This window comes from Lagenorhynchus albirostris, chromosome 2 (assembly GCF_949774975.1).
Source record: "Lagenorhynchus albirostris chromosome 2, mLagAlb1.1, whole genome shotgun sequence".
Lineage (NCBI taxonomy): Eukaryota > Metazoa > Chordata > Mammalia > Artiodactyla > Delphinidae > Lagenorhynchus > Lagenorhynchus albirostris.
This window is the reverse complement of record NC_083096.1, coordinates 38,999,699-39,020,320: the sequence shown is the minus strand read 5'-3', so window position 1 is coordinate 39,020,320 and position 20,622 is coordinate 38,999,699. Positions and strand designations below refer to the sequence as shown.

Sequence of the window (20,622 nt, the reverse complement as noted above, 5' to 3'; positions counted from 1 at the left end):
AAGCATTTCCAAGCGGAGTATGGAGGGTGGATTTGGTGCTGATCAGCAATAATAACTAATACACACACACCCACACCCACACACACCCACACACACCCACACCCACACCCACACCCACACACCCTGGGGTGCACTGTCTAATTTCACCCTCCTGGTGCTGATCAGCAATAATAACTAATACACACACACACACACACACACACACACACACACACACACACACACACACACACACACACACACACACACACACACACACACACCCTGGGGTGCACTGTCTAATTTCACCCTCCTGGTGCTGATCAGCAATAATAACTAATACACACACACACACACACACACACACACACACACACACACACACACACACACACACACACACACACACCCTGGGGTGCACTAATTTCACCCTCCTGGTGTTCATATATAGATTGTAGTAAAGAGTTTTATTCCCAAGTTAGAAAGACAAAACCAAAGACCAGAGAAGTTCAGTGATTTGCCCAAGTCAGTCAGTCAGTCACCAAATAGTCCTTGAATGCCTACTGTGTGCCAGGCATTGTTCTAGCTTTAGGACCACAACAGGGAACAAAACAGAGCTTGTTTCAGTAAGGACACTTGTATTATAACTGGGGGAGTGGAGACAGTGGGATGAGGAGATAATCAAAGCACACATAGAGACAGGTAAATACATCAGTACTCTCACGTACCAAAAGCAAATAGGTGTTACGGGAAGTTAGAAGAGGTCCAGGCTTCAGGGGACAGGTATGTCGTAAATACCAAGAACCCGAGTGAATGGCCGGTGGCCACTCTGAGTCACCCTCCGCATCTGTGAACTGAGAGCTTTGCTCTCAGGTGTGGAAAGGTTCTTCATCAGAGCAGATTCTGCAGAGCAGCAGATCAGGGGGCGTCTCATCATGATGAAGCTGGATGAGGTAAGCAAAGGCCTTGAGCCCTCAGTGGCAAGGCCAGAGCTGCTCTCAGGAACTGTTAGTTGCCCCCTCTCGTTAGGAGAGCGGCTCAATCCACGGCTCAGGAACAGAGCAGCGCCGACCTGTAAAGAGTGCCAGCATCATAAAAAGGTGGGCTGCCCTGGATGGTGCGAGTAGGATAAAGGCACACAGGGTCTAAACCATCTCCAGGATGCTAAGGAGAAGCCCCTGGCCTGGCCTCCCTCCCACTCTGTCTCATTCTCCGTGGGTCCTTCTGTAAAATGCAGCTGCTTCAGATCAGCTCAGGCCAGGAAAGCATTGGACCATCAGCTCCCGAGGGGAGGGTTCTTTTTGCTTTCCTTAAGTGTGGACCAGCCACCTCGCCCATCATATTCAGTGGGCACTGCATGAAGACTTTTTGAATGGCTGATCAGAGCTGTTTCCTTGTGGAATGAGGTTTTGGGAGGGTGTCATTTCTCTGTAAGACACAACATGAGGTTTAAAACCAGCACGAGGGATTCAGGATAGGTCTAAGAAAGGAAGTACTGAGCACAGAGGGCCCCGGCTGCTCTCCTGACAGGGTCTGGGGCGGGGGTAGGGGCCAGATGGGGTGGTCCAACTCCACGGGTGATTCACTGGGGCCTCTCTGGTGTCAGAGGAATGGGCTATATGATCCAGGCCCCATTCCATCCCTAGGATGGAATGCATTCTGGGGTGCCTACAGCTGCAGACCCCTGAGAGCTCCTCCCTACCTGGGGGACAGGGCGTGGCTCTTCTCCCCACCTGCACATGCCCTGCAGGCAGAGGGCTCAGACAGTACAGACATAAATCACCCTGGCCGAGTTATTTTTGTCTTCAGATTCAGCATCTCAGGGCTCTGTCCAGGATGGAACTTGGAACCGGGAAGTGGGGTTAGGGATGCCTGGTGTCCAGGAGGGAAGCACAGAGGGAGAGAGGGCTGGTGTAGTCAGGAGGGTCAGGGGCTACATGTGTGCAGCTGGTACACAGGCGCTGAGCAGGGACATCTTGTCTTCTGAGCGTGTGTGTGTGTGTCTGTGTGTCTGTGTGTACACGTGCATGACCTCTAAACAAGAGTGAAATATATGCCTACGTGGCATTCTTGCTGTATTTCCCAGTATATAGTATAAATTTGCTTATACTAGATAAGTGGATCTTATAAGTGGAATCATATAATATCTGTCTTTTTGCGCCTGGCTAATTTCACTTAGCATAATGTCTTCACGATTCAGCCATGTTTTAGAAGGAGTCAGAACTTCATTCCTTTTCATGATTGAATAATATTCCTTTTTATGTATATACCACATTTTGTTTATCCATTAATCTGTTGATTGTCATTTGGGTTGTTTCCACCCTTTGGCTATGGTGAATAATACTGCTTTTGAGCACTGGTGTACAAGTATCTGTTCAAGCGCCTGCTTTCAATCCCTCTAGGTGTATATCTAGGAGTGGAATTGCTGGAATACATAGTAATTCTGTGTTAGCTTTTTGAGGAACTGCCGAACAGTTTTCCATAGAGGCTGCAGCATTTTATATTGCCGCCAGCAATGTGTGAGAGTTCCAATTTCTCCATACCCTGTCAAAATTAGTTATTTTCTGTTTTTGTTTTTTATTAAAAACCATCCTAAAGGGTGTGAAGTAGTATCTCATTATGGTTTTGATTTGCATTTCCTATGACATGTATTGTTGAATATCTTTTCATGTGCTTTTTGGCCATTTGTATGTTTTTCTTTGAGAAATGTCTGTTCAAGTTATTTACCCAATTTTTAGTTGGATGGCTTGTATTTTGTTGTTGAGTTGTAGGAATTCTTTATATATTTCTGGTCATGAAATCCTTATCAGATATTTTCTCCCATTCTGTGGGCTGTCTTTTCACTCTCTTGATTGTATCCTTTGATGCACAAAAGTATTTAATTTTCATGAAGTCTAATCTACCTATTTTTCTTCTATTCCATATGCTTTCAGTTTCATAGATAAGAAATCATTGCCAAATCAATATTACAAACATTTCTCCATATGTTTTCTTCCAACATAAAATTCAGTTTTATGGTTTTACCTCTTACATTTAGATCTTTGATCCTCTGTGAGTTAATTTTTGTATGCAGTGTAAGGAAAGGGTCCAGCTTTGTTCTTTTGCATATGGATATCAGGGTCTCCCAGCATCATATGATGAAAAGACTGTCCTTTCTTGGAACCTTTGTCAAAAATAATTAACTGTATAGGTTTAGGGTTTATTTCTGGATTCTCTATTCCATTCACTGTTCTGTAAGTCTGTCCTATGCCAGTACCACTCTATTTTGATTACTGTAGCACTGTAGTAAGATTTTATATCAGGAAGTATGAGACATCCAACTTTGCTCTCCGTTTTCAAGATAGTTTTGTCTATTCAAAATCCCTTGAGAATATAGATGAAATTTAGGATGTATTATTTTATGTGTGTAACAATGCCATTGGGATTGTACTGAATCTATAGATTGCATTCACCAGAATTGTCATATTTTTAAAATTAAAGTATAATTGACATACAACATTCCATTAGTTTCAGCCGTACAACATAATGATTTGACATGTGTATACATTGTGCAGTGATCACCACAATAAGTCTAGTTACCATCTGTCACCATAGAAAGTTACAGAATTTTTTTGGTGTGTGTGATGAGAGCAACTTTAATATTTGCAATACAGTATTATTGACTGTAGTCACCACGCTGCACATTATATCCCCATGACTGATTTATTTTATAACTAAAAATTTGTATCTCTTGATCCCCTTAACCTGTTTCACCCACTCCCCGATACCCTCCCCTTGGCAACTACCAATCTGTTCTCCATATCTATGAGGTTTTTTTGTTTGTTCATTTGTTTTGTTTTTTAGGTTCCACGTATAAGTGAATTCATAAAGTCTTTGTTTTCCTCTGATTTATTTCATTTAGCATAATACCCTCAAGGTCCATTCATGTTGTCAAAAATGGCAATATTTCATTCTTTTTTATGGCTGAGTAGTATTCCATTGTGTGTGTGTGTGTGTGTGTGTGTGTGTGTATGTATCTCCTGCACCTTCTTTATCCGTTCATCCATCGATGGGCACTTAGTCTGCTTCCATGTCTTGGCTATTGTAAATAATGCTGCTACAAACATTGGAAGTGCATATATCTTTTCAAACAAGTTTTTTCATTTTCTTTGGCTAAGTATTCAGAAGTGGAATTCCTACGTCATATCGTAGTTCTATTTTGAAATTTTTGAGGAACCTCCATATTGTTTCCATAGTGACTGCACTAATTTACATTCCCACCAACAGAGCACAAGGGTTCCCTTTTCTCCAGATCATCGCTAACACATGTTATTTCTTGTCCTTTTGATAATAGCCATTCTGACAGGTGTGAGATGATTGCTCATTGTGGTTTTGATTTGCATTTCTCTGATGATTAGTGATGTTGAAGATCTTTTCATGTGCCTGATGGCCATCTGTATGTCTTCTTTGGAAAAATGTCTATTCAGGTCCTCTGCCTACTTTTTAATTGGATTGTTTGCTTTGTTGTTATTGAGCTGTATGAGTTCTTTATATGTTTTGGATGTTAACTCCTTTTTAGATATATGATTTGCAAATATGTTCTCCAATGCAGTAGGTTTCCTTTTTATTTTGTTGATCTTTTCCTTTGTTGTACATAAGCTTTTTAGTTTGATGTAGTCCCATTTGTTTATTTTTGCTTTTGTGGCCATTGCCTTTGGAGTCAGATTCAAAAAAATATCACCAAGTGTGATGTCAAGGAGCTTACTACCTATGTTTTCTTCTAGGAATTTTATGGTTTCTGGTCTTACATTCAAGTCTTTAATTCATTTTGAGTTAATTTTTGTGTATGGTGTAAGATAGTGGTCTAGTGTAATTCTTTTGCATGTAGCTGTCCAATTTTCCCAACACCAGTTATTGAAGAGGGTATCCTTCTCCATTTTTGCCTCCTTTGTCATAAATTAGTTAGCCATATATGTGTGAGTTTATTTCTGGGCTTTCCATTCTGTTCCATTGATCTATGTGTCTCTTTTTATGCTAATACCATACTGTTTTGATTACTGTAGCTTTGTAATATAGTTTGAAGTCTGGAAACGTGATGCTTCCAGATTATAGTTCTTTCTCAAGATTGTTTTGGTTATTTGGGCTCTTCAGTGGTTCCATATAAATTTTAAGACTTTTTGTTCTATTTCTGTGAAAAATGCCATGGGAATTTTGGTTGGGATTACATTGATTCTGTAGATTGCTTTGGGTAATATGGGCATTTTTACAATATTATTTCTTCCAATGCATGAGCATGGTATATCTTTCCATTTTTTTGTCTTCTTCAATTTCTTTCATTAATATCTTATAGTTTTCAGTGTACAATCTTTCACCTTCTTAAATTTATTCCTAGGTACTTTATATTTTTACAGTTGTAAATGAGATTGTTTTCTTAATTTTAGTTTATGATGGTTCATTATTAGTGTATAAAAATGGGACAGATTTTTATATGTTGATTTTGTACCCTGAAACTTAACTGAATTCATTTATTAGTTCTAACAGTTTTTTTGGTGGATTCTTTAGGGTTTTCTATATATAAAATCATGTTATCCACAAACAAATAGTGACAGTTTTGCCTCTTCCTTTCCAATTTGGGTGCCTTTTATTTCTTTTTCCTGCCTAATTGCTCTGGCTAGGACTTCCAATTCCATGTTGAATAAAAATGGCAAAAATAGGCATCCTTGTCTTCTTTCCAATCTTAAGGGAAAAGCTTCCAGCTTTTCACATTTGAGTAGGATGTTAGCTGTGGGTCTGTCATATATGGACTTTATTATGTTGAGGTACATTCCATGTATAACCGCTTTGTTCAGAGTTTTATCATAAATGGATATTGAATTTTTCCAAATTCTTTTTCTGCATCTATTGAGACGAGCCTATGATTTTTATTCTTCATTTTGTTAATGTGGTGTATGACGTTGATTGTTGTGAATATTGAACCACCCTTGCACCCCTAGAATAAATCCCAGTTGATCATGGTGTCTGATCCTTTTAATGTGTTGTTGCATTCAGTTTGCTAATATTTTGTTGAGGATTTTTGCACCTATGTTCATCAGGGATTTTGGCCTGTAATTTCCCTTTTGTGTGGTGTCCTTCTCTGGTTTTGGTATCTGTGTAATGCTGGCCTAGTAAAACTTTTCAGAAGAGTTTGAGAAGGATAGGTATTTAATCTTCTTTGAGTGTTTGTAGAATTCACCTGTAAAGCCATCTGGTCCTGGACTTTTGTTTGTTGGGAGTTTTTTTTTGTTTGTTTGTTTTAAATTACTGATTCAATCTCCTTACTAATAATTGGTCTATTCAGATTATATTTCTTCATGGTTCAGTCTTGGAAGATTGTATGTGTCTAAGAATTTATCCATTTCTCATAGACATCTATTTTTTAAAAGATCATCAGGTGGTTCTGGCCCTCTTCCCAGATGATAACCACTGCTGGGACAGGGGAGGTGGGTGACTCTAGGCTTCCTCCCACAAGGCATTGCCAAAGTGAAGGCGCTCTGAGTTACACAGGTGGGCCATGTGCTTCAAGGATGGAGCTTTTGATGAGAAGTGGGGAGAGGTTAAAAGCTCTTCAGTCTCTAAGAGGTGCCATTTAGGGCTGGTCTCCCCAAGTTTTCTTCTACTCTAATGATTTCTTCTGAGAATGGGGCCACTGTGACCCTTCTCCCTGAAAGGCCAGTGGGGTGAGTGGGGGCCCCGGGAGTGGAGGCATGGACAGGCAGGCTACTAAAACTGCCTCTGATAGGACTAAAGGTAGCCTCATGGCTTACAGATGGTTTCATCCGGCTTCCTAGGGTGGGAGACAACAGAGGAATCGGTAGCATGTGTTTCTTGGAGATGTCCACAGTGCTGCAAATGCCCCTTGGGAACATGGTGTAGGTGAGGCCACAGGTTGAGATTCAGAGTTTTCAGATCATGTCCATTTCTCTTATACCATGACCTGGCATGCCTGTCTAGAAGCAAGCCATGTTTCATTTCATCTGCCCTTTCCTCTGCTTCCCTGGGTCACTCCCTCCATACCTGTCGTTAGCTAGAGTCACAGCTTTCTACCTGGTCTCCCTCCCTTCAATTTGTCCAAACACCCCACCCCCCTTACCCAGTCATTTCTTTTTTTTTATTTTGCTGTACGCGGGCCTCTCACTGTTGTGGCCTCTCCTGTTGCGGAGCACAGGCTCCAGATGCGCAGGCTCAGCGGCCAGGGCACGAACCCGTGTCCCCTGCATCGGCAGGCGGACTCTCAACCACTGCGCCACCAGGGAAGCCCTACCCAGTCATTTCTTAAACCTTGCTGCCCTTTGTGCTTTGCACAAAGAGAAAGGTTCTTGTGGCCCCTGGGGCAAATCTCGGAGATGGCCTCCCCTGCTGGGAGGTTACACGGGAATAATTGAGATGTAGCTCTGATGTAGCTTGTGTGTACAGCAGTCTACCTTGCACCAGCGCTGCCTGAGAGCCAAAGCAAGCATTAGCGTCTTCAGCTTGCAAATGAGGAAAATAAGGCTCAGAGAGGAAAGTTTCTCGGCTAGTTGTGGCTGGGGTATGACTCAGACATGGTTAGCTGGCTCTACACACAGTGCTGGAAGAGGATTCTGTGAGAAAACAGAACGCAGACTCAAGCTCTGGCCTCCTCTACTTCTGATGGTGTTTGCAGAGAAGGCTGCTTGAGCCCTTGGGTGGGCTCACCTTGCTACGTGGTCCAGGCTGCTCCCTCCTGTGCACCCCTCCTGAGTGAGCCCCGACTCTCGGTGGTCATTGTGGGACCAGGCGTGACTCTAGAGCTGGGGTATGGTGCCCACACTTTAGCAGGGACAGGGAGACCTCTGTCCCGGCCTAGGAAGGCAGTGGAGCTACTGGGGCAGAGACCCCGCTGTAACGCAGTGCTGCACGGGCAGAGAATGCAAGTGTGAGGATGGAGGAGACCCCCTCTAGTCACCCCTCTTACACATGCACCCCATATTCCATAGGGGAGGGGACTAGGCATCAAAAGGAAAAGCTCAGGGAGCCAATAACCCTCTCCCTTATCATTAAGAGCCCTCCACCTCCGGGGAGCCCGTCTCCAGACCACTCTTTCTACTCCCCACCCCCACCCAGGCGCTCTTGCTTCTGCACGGCCCTGTGGGGAATGCAAGATTCCTCCCAACTGGGCTCCCAGTTCCTCCCCACCGCATCCCCATCACTGAAACACCCCCCCAGGGATAGGGGCAAACGGGACTAGCTCTCCAGACGAGTCCCATCGCTTCGTTCAGGGCTGCTCTGCTGAGAGCTCGCGAGAAGGCACATGTACCCGAGTGCACATCAGGGAGAGAACTGGTCCTCACTCTGGGATTGTCCCACGCCACCTCTCACCTCTCCCCGTGAGGGGGGTGGGAGACTTCACCGTATAGCCCAGGTGTGCTGAATGTCTGGAGTTCAGATGTGGGTGGGACGGCAGTGGATGCTTTCTCAAGGAGGGCAGAACCGGCAAGTTTCCTTGGCACCTGAGCGGCTGCGCCCTGATGGAGCAGTGGGAAGGCACCCCACTTGGGGGTGAGGCATTTGATGGCTCTGAAAGTCAGCATCCTAGTATAAGAAATGGGAATTTTAACAGTGCAACAGAAAATTATTTATTGGGAGAGTCAGACCCTAGAAGAATCCAGTGAAATTGTTCTAACCATCATGTTTCAAAACTAGACAATTGCTTGAATCGAATTCTTTGCTCTAGTGCTTTGTGCGTGGGACGGTATGATCTGCTGGCTGAAATGATGAGTGTCACAGTAGCCCAGTCACATGCCACAGGGTGACACAGATCACAAGGGACGGTGATAGTGATGTCAGAGCCAACTCTTCAGTAACATACAAGTTCTCAGAATTCTCAGTTGTTTGTCCATTTTGGTAGAAAGTGACAATTTTTAAGAGTGGAATTACAACTATGCAAATATATGCTTTGTATCCGATTCTTTAACCCAGAAAAAAATTAAGAGAATGCAGCCAGCCAGATGTTGGGGGTGGGAGGTGGATGGATCTTTCCTTAATTATTGTCCTCTTTTGGCGGTGAGAAGGACAAACTGCAGAGGTAATCCAGAGTACATCAGGTGCAGGCTTGCCTGGGTGAATGACTTCCGTATCCACTTCACCGGGTGGCTGTGAGGAGTGAGTCACAGATGTGTACAAAGTGCTTAGCCCAATATCTGGTCCTTTGTTGAATGCCTGGTTGGTGTTAGCCGCTACTTGTGTTGAAGGCTCAGCTGAGGAAGGGAGAAGCGCTGGAGAGTCACTCGGATGTAAGGTGGTGATGAAACGTCAAGTCTCAGCGCTCGCCTGTCTCTCCCGACGCTGGGCTCCCCTTGCTGCTGTTTTCAGGACAGACCCTTTCCCGTTTTCCAGGCCGGAAGGCAAAAGGAATATTCAGAAGACTATGCCTAGGGTGGAGATAAACCTGGTCCCAACTTTCCAAAGCCATGATAAGCAGGATTGTGCAGGAGTAGAAGGTTGAAGGGGGTGGAGGGCAATGAGCTGAACCCTCAGACAGGGAAGTATTTGGTGGGTTCAATTTCTGCAAGCCACAGTTCATCTTCACCTTTTTTAAAATTATTATAGTTGATTTACAATATTGTGTTAGTTTCAGGTGCACAGCAAAGTGATTCAGATGTGTATATATATATATATATATATATATATATAATTTTCCATTATAGGTTACTACAGGATATTGAATATAGTTCCCTGTGCTACACAGTAAATCCTTGTTGCTTATCTATTTTATGTATAGTAGTTTGTATCTGTTAATCCCATACTCCTAATTTCTCCCTCCCACTCTCTTTCCCCTTTAGTAACCAACCGTAAGTTTGTTTTCTGTGAGTCTGTTTCTATTTTGTATATAGATTCATTTGTATTATTTTTTAGATTCCACATGTAAGTGATATCATATAATATTTGTCTTTACCTGCCTTACTTCACTTAGAATGATATTCTCTAGATCCATCCATGTTACTGCAAATGGGAATATTTCATTCTTTTTAATGGAGTAATATTCCATTGTGTGTGTGTGTGTGTGTGTGTGTGTGTGTGTGTGTGTGTGTGTGTGTGTGTGTGTGTGCGCCACATCTTCTTAAACCAGTCATCTGTTGATGGGCACTTGGGTTGTTTCCATGTCTTGGCTAGTGTAAATAGTGCTGCTGTGAACACTGGGGTGCATGTGTCTTTTTGAATTATGGTTTTCTCAGGGTATATGCCCAGGAGTGGGATTGCTGGATCATATGGTAGCTCTATTTTTAATTTTTTGAGGAACCTCCATACTGTTTTCCATAGTGGCTGCACCAATTTACATTCCCACCAAAAGTGTAGGAGGGTTCCCTTTTCTGCACACGCTCTCCAGCATTTATAACTTGGAGACTTTTTGATGAAGTCATTCTGACAGGTGTGAGGTGATACCTCATTGTGGTTTTGATTTGCACTTCTCTGATAATTAATGATGTTGAGCATCTTTTCATGTGCCTGTTGGCCATCTGTCCTCTTTGGAGAAATGTCTGTTTAGGTCTTCTGCCCGTTTTTTTGATGGGTTGAGGGTTTTTTTCTTTTATCATTATAATGAGTTGTATGAGCTGTTTGTATTCTTTGGATATTAAGCCCTTGTCGGTCACCTCGTTTGCAAATATTTTCTCCTATTCTGTAGGTTGTCTTTTCGTTTCATTGATCATCTTTAATGGGAAAAGGTTTTAAGTTTGATTAGGTCCCATTTGTTTATTTTTGCTCTTATTTCTTTTGCCTTGGGAGACTTATCTAAGAAAATATTGCTACAATTTATGTCCCAAGAATGTTTTGTCTATGTTCTCACTAGGAGTTTTATGACGTCATGTCTTATATTTAGGTCTTTAAACCATTTTGAGTTTATTTTTATATATGGTGTGAGAGAACATTCTAATTTTATTGATTTACATGTAGCTGTCCAGCTTTCCCAACACCACTTGCTGAAGAGCCTGTCTTTTCTCCATTGTATACTCTTGCCTCCTCTGTTGTAGATTAATTGACTGTAGGTGTGTGGGTTTGTTTCTGGGCTCTCTGTTCTGTTCTGTTGATCTATATGTATGTTTTTGTGCCCACACCACGATTACTGTAGCTTTGTAGCATTGTCTCAAGTCTGGAAGGGCTATGCCTCCAGCTTTGTTCTTTTTCCTCAGGATTGCTTTGACAATTCTGGGTCTTTTGTGGTTCCATATAAATTTTAGGATTATTTGTCCTAGTTCTTTGCATCTTCCACTTTCTTAAGTTCTCCTATGGAATCATGAGACAGCATAGTGTTAACCTGATTTCAAAGGTCATGATTAGTGCTTCCCTAGACAGGGGGGAGGTGTTGTTGAGGGAGAGTTGGAGGCTGAATGCTGGTCTACCTGTCTTAGCACTGGAGCAACTCTGATGGGGGAGGCGTGTCACCAGCTCCACATTTGGCCCCATTTCTTCCTGCTTGATTGGTGACTTGGCTCACACTGAGGAAAGACGGGTGGGAAGAGAGACTGCTCTGGCTGGGAGAGGTTGAAAGGTCTACGAGACGTCGATATAGCCATGCTGTGTGTGGGAAAATTCAGGTTTAGAGTTGGGGCTGGAGTGAAAAGCAACATTACTTTGTGAATGTGAAGGGAGGGAGAGGTTTCTCACAAGTGTCACTTCACTGCATCGCTGCAGCAAGGTTGGAAGTAGGAATTTTTGTTGAGAAGACAACTGAGGCTTAGAAAGATCAAGAAATTTCTTCAGGGTCACAGCAGGGTGGGCGTCTGTACCAGTCTCGTCAGCACCTCTGTTGGCTCTTAGCTGCATGAAGGTGAGGTGAGCATTGAAGCAGAAAGACCTCATGGAGCACAGAGAGCAAAGGGCAGGGCTTTGGGGGAGGACCGCATTTAGGGGATGGAGGAAGAAGAAGCCATAAAGGAACTGAGTCCTAGGACTGCCATTACAAATTGTCTCCATCTGGGTGGCTTAAAACAAGAGGAATTTATTCTCTCACAGTTGTGGAGGACAGAAGTCTGAAACCAAGTTGTCTGTAGGGTTGGCTCCTTCTGGAGGCTCTGAGAAAGAATCGTTCCATGCCTCTCTTCTAGCTTTTGGTTGCTGTCAGCAATCCTTGGCATTTCTTGGCTTGTAGCTACAAAACTCCAGTATCTACCTCTGTCTTCACATGACCTTTTGCTCTGTGTTTCATGTCTTCTCTTTTCTGTCTCTAAGAAGGACACTTATCTTTGGATTTAGGGCCCACCCTGATGCAGAATGATCTCACCTTAAGATTCTTAACTTGTTACGTCTGCAAAGACCCTTATGCCAAGTAACATCACATTTTGAGGTTCGGGTGGACGTATCTTTTGGTGTCTGTAATTCAGTCTCCTACACTGAGGGAGCACAAAGCAAGGAAGAGAGTGGCAAATATGGCCCTAGTGAAAGGCCAGAGGCAAGTGGCTCCCACACAGCAGTGCCATCTCTTCTCTGAGCAGCAAACAAGGGATGTATCTGCTTCACTTGGTGGCTTTGAGAAGGAGAGATCCTCATTCCTCTTGGGTTTGAATCTTCCTGAAGACAGGAACAGGTGCATCTGTAGGAGTCTTTCAGACACAGGCCAGTCTGTCAACAGAACACCTTGCTGACCCTCTAGTTTTCAGTGGGGGCCCTCACAAGAGTGAATGAGATGATGCCACTCCTCATGGGATGTCACTAAGGGATCATGGTCATGGTCCCTAAGGGACAAGGTCATTCTTGATTAATGCCAGAAGAAAGTGCAGATGTTGCATGGTAGTGGGAGGGACTGGCCTGTGAGCCGCACTCTGAGAGCCACTGGACCAGGCCACTTGAGAGCAGAGGACCTCTAACCTCTAGATTCTTCATGGATAAAGTCCACTGGGACCTCTGCATTCCTGTTCCTCCTACCCGGTGCCGTGCCCTGAGGGTAACTGGTGACCTCACCACTGTGCAAGGAGGCAAGGTCTTCCCAGTAACCAAAACACTCAGCTCATGTGTCTTACAGCTCCTCTTTCTTGCCTTGACCAATCAAAGCCTGACTCTCACGCTAAGTCACACCCCTATCCTGATAAAGGACCACACTAATAGGTCCTAATGTACCTAGTGAATCCTCTCCTTAAAAGCTCTGAGAGCCTCAGCCTCATGGCCTCTCCCCTCACCTTGGCCCGATCTCTCTGCTTCACAGTTCTGTCCCTGGATTCTTTAGAGAACTTGCTGATGGACTGGGAGTAAAAGAAACTAGTGGAGAGAGGTGGGGGGCAGGGATGGAGGTTATCAACGTATGTGAGAGAAAATCACCCTTTTCCCTAAAACCAAGGCATTTTCCTAGCAGAATGGCTTAGAACGTGGGCATGGATGGGGGCTCAGATGGCTGAGGTTTGAATCTTAGCTCCACTATCTGAGTATCCTTAGGTGGTCACCTACCCTTTCTAAGCTTGGTTTCTTCATTTAAAAAATGAGGATAAAGACTTTCCCCACCTGCTGGGGCTGCTATGAGGATGTCATGAGATAGCACACATTTAACAAAGTCAAAAATGTAACAAAGTGAGCCCCTCCCACTGGGACTACTACCACAAAGATATCTTTCTCTGGTGGGTGGCCTTTCTGCCTTTGTGTCATTACATGTGCTTTTCCCTGTGTGAGCCCCTTTGCCCAAATCTTGCACCTTTTATTCCCAATTCCAGCTCATCCTTCTAGAATCATCTCACGGGTCGTCCTCACAAAGAATGATACATAATACATTTACTCAGCAACTATTAAATGTCAGGTACTCTTCTTAAGAGTTTACTTATATTATCCAACCTTATCCTCATGATAGCCCTATGAAATCAATAGCTTTATCTGCTTTTACAAAGAAACTGAGGCTTGGGGACCATGATCCCAAGTCCGTCTGGGATCCAAAGCTTGTGCTCATGTTGCACGTGACTCCACTGACTCCGCCCTCCCCCTCCCCACTCCGGGCACATTTAGCACCTTGTGCTTCAGCATGTGCCCACACGGAGGACAGCAGAGTGGCAGTGATCTCACCAGTCATCAGCCCTGGGGTTCTGAGTCCCTGGTCAGCAGATCTGGCCTGGGCTGCCTGGGTCAGAATCACCTGGGATCTTGTTGCAAATGCCAGTTTCTGACGCTGCCACGGGAAATTCTCCCTCAGTACATAACAACACCTCCTCCAGGTGGTTCTGAAGTGCAGCTAGATTTGAGAACTGTTGTTCTGGTCCAGCCAAGCAAGGACATGACTTGCCCAAGGTCACAGAGCAGCCAGTCAGCAGCAGAGTTGGGACCACTCTAAGCCTGTGTTCTTTCTACTGTTCTCTGTGTGTTTCAGATTTGGGCCATGCGTCTGAATTCAGTTAAAACCAAAATAAATCCCTTTTGGTTTATCTATGGTTTTCTCTGATTCATACGTCAGTCTCTATTTATGCAAACCACTGAGAATTGACATTATGTAAATCTTTTTACTCCCCAGTCTAAGCTCTTTTAAGCAACTGGACTCCCATTCTCTGTGCTGTCAGAACTCTAGGTGGTCCATTTCCCTCCCAGGGCTGTCTTTCCCCTACATGTGCTGCAGGGACCCTGTTGCTCAGTGACCCTGAGGGGACTCCTCCCCTTGGTCTGGTCTTAAGGGGGCTTAAGAGGGACTGGGCCCTCCTTAAATGCAACCCAGAAGAGGCAATCGATGGTCCTGACTCACCTCAGCTTCCAGTGGGATTACTTTTTCAGACAAACTTGAAAATAACTGCTCAGGAAGCCCTGCAGATTGAAGAGCCGGGTGTCAATTCAGTTCAGCTCAACAACTGTTTGTTAACGGCCTCCCAGGCTCTAGGCCATTGCTTGCTGAGCCTTCAGAGGAATGTGGAGATAGATGAATGAGGCACAGCAGCCACCTCTGCCCTGGGGCATTCTCTGTCTCCCCATATACAGTCAGTCACGAGCTGCTCAGCATTCAGCATGGGTCTCCCATGCCCAACACATCAGGCACCCCTGTGGGCTGGCAGGACTCTGTCTGGCTAGGGAGGATCCAGACCTATCCCATCAGTGGTGCCTGGACCAGTGTTAGCCTGTGTCTAGGGCTGGACCTCCCCAGTGGGTGATTAGTGGGGGTCCCTGGTAATAACCTCTCCAGACAGACCCTGGCACCTCTCTGTTGATGTGGCCCCTGTCTACGGACTGCTGATGTGAAGAAAGGTGACGTCAAGGCAAGAGCACTGGCCAATACCCTGAAGTTCTGTTTCTGCTTAGCTGTGTGACCTTGAGCAGGCCACCCTACCAACTAAACCCCAGTCTCCTCCACTGTCAGATTGTGGAGGAAGTCCTTGCACACCTCCCAGGAGCTTTAGCTAAAATGAGATGATGCACTTGAGTATGTGGAATATGCTATAAAACACAACACAAAGTACTGTATTATTAAAATCATTCATTGTTCATTCTCAAAGGGACTTTAGAGATGACCTCATCCAGTGGTTTTCATAATGATAGTTCAGGCCACAGAATCCTTTCCTGGGATGAAATCTTACATTGAAGCCCAATACGTAACAGGAAAATGAAAAGAAAGAAAACCCGGCACAACTCTGCTGGGAGCTGAGGGAGGAGGTTGTCCCGCTGGGTGCGAAGGGGCGGCTTGCTCAGGGCCCAGCAGGGCTGAAATGAGCACTCCCGTCTTCCAATTCCTAGTCCAGGCTCTTCCCATTGACATCGGACTGTCTTCCACAGGAAGATCCAAGTTTACATAAAAGAAAAATTCAAGAGCAGTTGTCCTTAGATCTAAAATACTTGGTCAAATGCCTGGTCACAACTGCCTCTGGAGATGAAGACTCCATGACTAACTTTAACTTCTCCAAAAAATCAGCTGAAGCTAGTAAGCAGAGGCCTAGACCTCAGACTAGAAAAGCTGTTAGACCACATCAGCGCTGGTCCCCTTGGGGGAATGCTAATTTTACTTGCTGATTCTCAAAGGCAGGCTCAGGCATTTCTGCAGGGCAGAAAGATGTTCCCTAGTTTACCTGCCCATTGGATGAGCCAGTGATGTTCAGGTGGGGCTACCCCAGGCACACAAGATGACCCTTTAGGAAAAGCCAAGAAGCTTCAGAAGACTCAGCACAGACCCAGACACGCACGTCCCCTCCCCAGGAGAGCCCCAGCCCGTGAGTGCTGAACTGACCCCACTGATGATGTGGCCACAACATCCGAATATGCTGCCCAGGCCAGGCCCCTGGCCCCTGGTCCAGGATTCTGACCCCCATGAGGCATTTGGTTGAAGAGCCCAGTATTTCCATGCCCTCAAGGAGGAGCTACCATTTCCCGTCACACATATCCACCATGGATGCATATTAAGCATTTGTGAGCCTACTGGTATACTTCATACTTCACCGTACAACCACTTGGTATAGGAAGTTTGGGGTTGACTCCTCAATATCTGAAGAAGTACTTCTCTTTAGTCTTAAGACATCTCATTTCCGGTCTCAAGGGCCGCCTGACCTTTGATGTTGAGAGAGCTGTTAAGAGGACCCTGTGTGTTCTGAGCCAATCCCTTCCTTTTATAACATTATGACCTCTGTGATTGCATCTTTCCAGGTTAAGACATTCTAACATTGATTCATTGGCTCATATTTATCTGTTCTTCACCCATTCATTTCTTCATCCATTCTACAAATATTTATCGAGGACCCCCTAGGTGCCAGGTACTTTCTAAGTGCTGGAAGTAGCGAACAAAACAGACAATCCCTGCTCTCGTAGGGTAGGTAATAAATTTTTAAAAAGTAAAAGACACAATGTGACATGCAAAGTACAGTGCTAGACCTGCAGGAAGCCTTCAGAGGGGATAAGGTATGGACGTAAGTAACTGGTATCTTGTTTAGGAATTGCTGCTTGCAAGGAATAGAACCCCACCCAAACGAGCTCAAGTAAAAAGGGGGATATTGATAAGAATCAGATGTCCTTCAGAATAAAGGCAGGACCAGAGCAATCGGCTCTAAACGCCATCATCTCTTTGGGGTATATTCACGTTGTCATATGTTCTCCCTTCCTCCCTCTTTTTCTCATTCCTCCTCTCTTTCCCACCTTCCTTTCGTATCCCCTTTGCCCCTCCTCCCTTCTCTAAGAAGGGGTGTGAGTAGGGGAGGCAACAGATGGCATCACTACTACAAGTGGACGCAAGATAGTAATTAGGGCAGAAGAGTGGTGTGAGCACAGCAAAGGCTGTTAGGGTTGGGAGGTGGGAGGATGACTTAGAGCTCCATGAAATCAAAGAAGGCTTTCTGGAGGAGGTGCTGTTTGTGTTGGGCCTTGGTGTGAGGAGGATTTGGACTCCTCTTGGAGATCAGGGTCCGTTGCCATAACAGAGAAAGGAGGTGGAAGACTACCAACTCAGAGCACCGGGAGGACAGAAAAGGTCCTGATCACTCTACTTGTCATCATCCCTCCATCCCTATGATGCCTTCAGTTAGGTTCCTCTTCAGAGTGGATGGGATTCTCCTGAGCGCCATGGCTTGGATCTGCAGGATCCAGACTACAGGAGCACATGGGCTATGGCTGAAAAGGACCTGGGGAGACAGGGTTATGAAATGACATAACCCTGGGCAGGGCAGAAGACGGATAAGGGCAGGGCTGGGAGAAATGCTGTCCCGTGGAGGTCAGAAAGCCACTCACTGGGACCCAAGTAATGTGGCTTGAAGATTTAGCCAGGTGGCAAGAGGGGCGGCTGCTCCGTCCTACCCACCTGTTAGTGTCAAGTCATCCAGTGACAGAAGCTTTGATGGAGAAGTCACGTGACAGGTGAGCCTCCAGTCTGCCAACGATCTGCTGACTGATCGCTGGCATCAAGCACGCAATTCAGTGTGTGTTGGGTTCCTCTGTATTTATTGGCACTTTATATAAAATGACAACGTTGTCGGTCATATCTGAGAACCTAATGAGTGGCGCCATCCGAGAGCCCCAGGTGGGGTGGGGCGGGGCCTTCCTGGAGGAGGTAGAATGAGTCACATATTATATGTGTCTACAAGTTAGAAAACAAAAAGGCCTTGAAATGGTGGGGACAGGAGGATTCGTTTTGAGCGTTCACAGTTAGCCAGTGCTTTTACATAAGTACTCTTCTGTTGGCTTTCCATCAAGTCGGAAAAGGAGGGATTTTTCCCACTTTTGAAGGAGGAAACAGAGACTCAGAAGTTAAGATACCTGTTGAGATCACACAACTAATTGGCAGAGCTGGGACTTAATTCTGTCTGACCCCAAAGCCCAGGCTCTGGGCTTGCCAACACATGTGCGTCTCCAAGAGCTGGGGGTCCTGCAGCAAGTCTCTGGGGCAGGTTCTGGGCTGGTCAGAGGCTGCCCGCACAGGGCTGTCCAGATTGTGATGATGGAAAAGCTGCCCCTGTCCCTCCCACAGACCTCTCCTCTACTTCTCAAGGATCTCAATTCCTCTGGTCCCCAAACCAGCATTTACAGTTTAAAAAATGACCTATTGCAGGTTGCTTCTTTCTTACAAGTTCAGGTATGGGATGAGTCAGACATGCCCCTGAGTGTACCTGCTACATGCAACATAAGTCAGAAATTACAGGGCTTTCCCATAATCGGATGTCGGCGCAAGGGAAACCCTGTAATATGTGGCTTACGCCGCACTCAGATCCAGAGTCTTGAGACGGTATTGTTGGCTGCTGTCCATCCACTGCATGAAGCATTGTCATCGTCAGGAAGAACTTGTTGGACGTTGAATGGGTCTGGGGCTTAACTGCTTGAGTACAAGTGTCTTAGAGGAGACCTATCTGTTATGTGACATTTAGCCACTCTGAGCCTTGATCTCCTCTTCTCTAAAATGGGGATAACAATATGTGTCCCTGTGGCTTTACAGTGTCCTCGTAAGAAATATACGAAGTAACATTAAGGTCACGGGGCCTTTCTTCTCCCGTAAGCTCCCTGACGACAGGGAGGGCTTCTGTGTGAGAACAGCGTGTACTTTTCACAGCCAACTGCATTCACGTAGGGTCCAGATCTGCAGATGACAAGGGCAGCCGTAGCCGTCACCCTGCCTGGGAACCCGGCTGAACTTTCTTGCCCTGGACTGTGGTGTAGAACTTCAGTGCATCAGAATCACCGGGGGAGCCTTTTAAGTTACAGATTCAAGGGCTTCCCATCTGGTGACTTTTAGTGCAGTAGGTCTGAGGTGGGGTCAGAGAAATGATTTTTGAAAAGCTTACCAGGTGATACGGAATTGCAGGCCAGAACGGGTTAAAGGGGACCCAGGCTCAGAGGCCAGGACAGGCTCCTTGGAGGAGGCCACCTGGCATCTCCAACCTCTAGGCCTGTAGAGATGGAGAGGTTGGGGGTTTGTTTCTGTTGAAGAGGATGACAGCAGGAGTCAATTCCTTGCTGTTGGAGAGGTGGGAACGAGGGTCAGCAAAGGAAAGTGATGGCAGTCCCTGAGCAAGGACCTGGAGGTCTTGCAGGGATGTGACTGGACTGTGAGCCCCCTCCCTTAAGGCTGGAGCAGGACACCAGGCCTGTGATGGGCAGAGGGGCCGAGCTTCGCTGATGCCGCAGCTGGGTTAACAGGACGTGTCATTCTGTCTCCCTCCAGATCGTGTTCCGGAAGATCAGCGATGTGAAACGGGAGGAGGAAGAGCGCATGAAACGGAAGAACGAGGCCCCCCTGATCTTGCCGCCGGACCACCCTGTCCGGCGGCTCTTCCAGAGGTTCCGACAGCAGAAGGAGGCCAGGCTGGCTGCGGAGAGGGGCGGCCGGGACCTGGACGACCTGGATGTGGAGAAGGGCAGCATCCTCACCGAGCACACCCACCACGGCCTGGTGAAGGCCAGCGTCGTCACCGTCCGCGAGAGCCCTGCCACGCCTGTGGCCTTCCCTGCGGCCGCCGCATCCACAGGGCTGGACCACGCCAGGCTGCAGGCGCCGCCGGGGGCCGACTGCCTGGGCCCCAAGGCCGGCGGGGGTGACTGGGCCAAGCGCAAGGGCTGGGCCCGCTTCAAGGACTCCTGCGGGAAGGCTGAGGACTGGAGCAAGGTGTCCAAGGCCGAGTCCATGGAGACGCTCCCCGAGAGGACAAAGGCGAGCGGTGAGGCCACGCTCAAGAAGACAGACTCGTGTGACAGTGGCATCACCAAGAGCGACCTGCGTCTGGACAGCGTGGGCGAGGCCAGGAGCCCCCAGGACCGGAGCCCCATCTTGGCCGAGGTCAAGCATTCGTTCTACCCCATCCCTGAGCAGACACTGCAGGCCACCGTCCTGGAGGTGAAACACGAGCTGAAGGAGGACATCAAGGCCTTGAACACCAAAATGACGAACATTGAGAACCAGCTCTCTGAGATACTCAGGATATTAACTTCCAGAAGATCCTCTCAGTCTCCTCAGGAGCTGTTTGAAATATCGAGGCCCCAGTCCCCAGAATCAGAGAGGGACATTTTTGGAGCGAGCTGAGAGGTCTGCTGGAAAAAAACAAGTCGAAGACAAAACACCCTATACCCTCCTGCCCTATAGACATCACCTCTACCACACACACCTACATGACCAACAACTTTCAAAGCAGCCTCTTCCCGACAGAAAATCCAAGTGGGACCAGTCGCTTAGGCACGCTCTCTCCTTTTCTCTATCTGGGGGAAGGTCCGGGAAGAGGAGTGTGCCACCACCCCGCAAGACGGCAGCTG

The 20,622-nt window shown here is 46.3% G+C and overlaps 1 protein-coding gene across 2 annotated transcripts in view; it reads left to right on the top strand.

Moving 5' to 3' along the window:
• Window positions 1–20,395, top strand: part of KCNH1 (potassium voltage-gated channel subfamily H member 1) — a 409,184-nt gene extending 388,789 nt beyond the window's left edge. For both annotated transcript variants that reach the window (XM_060130812.1, XM_060130802.1), the window contains exon 11: window positions 19,541–20,395. In XM_060130812.1, the coding sequence (XP_059986795.1) occupies window positions 19,541–20,395 (855 nt within the window). The remainder of the gene's footprint in view (window positions 1–19,540) is intronic.
• The last annotated feature ends 227 nt before the right edge of the window (window positions 20,396–20,622 follow it).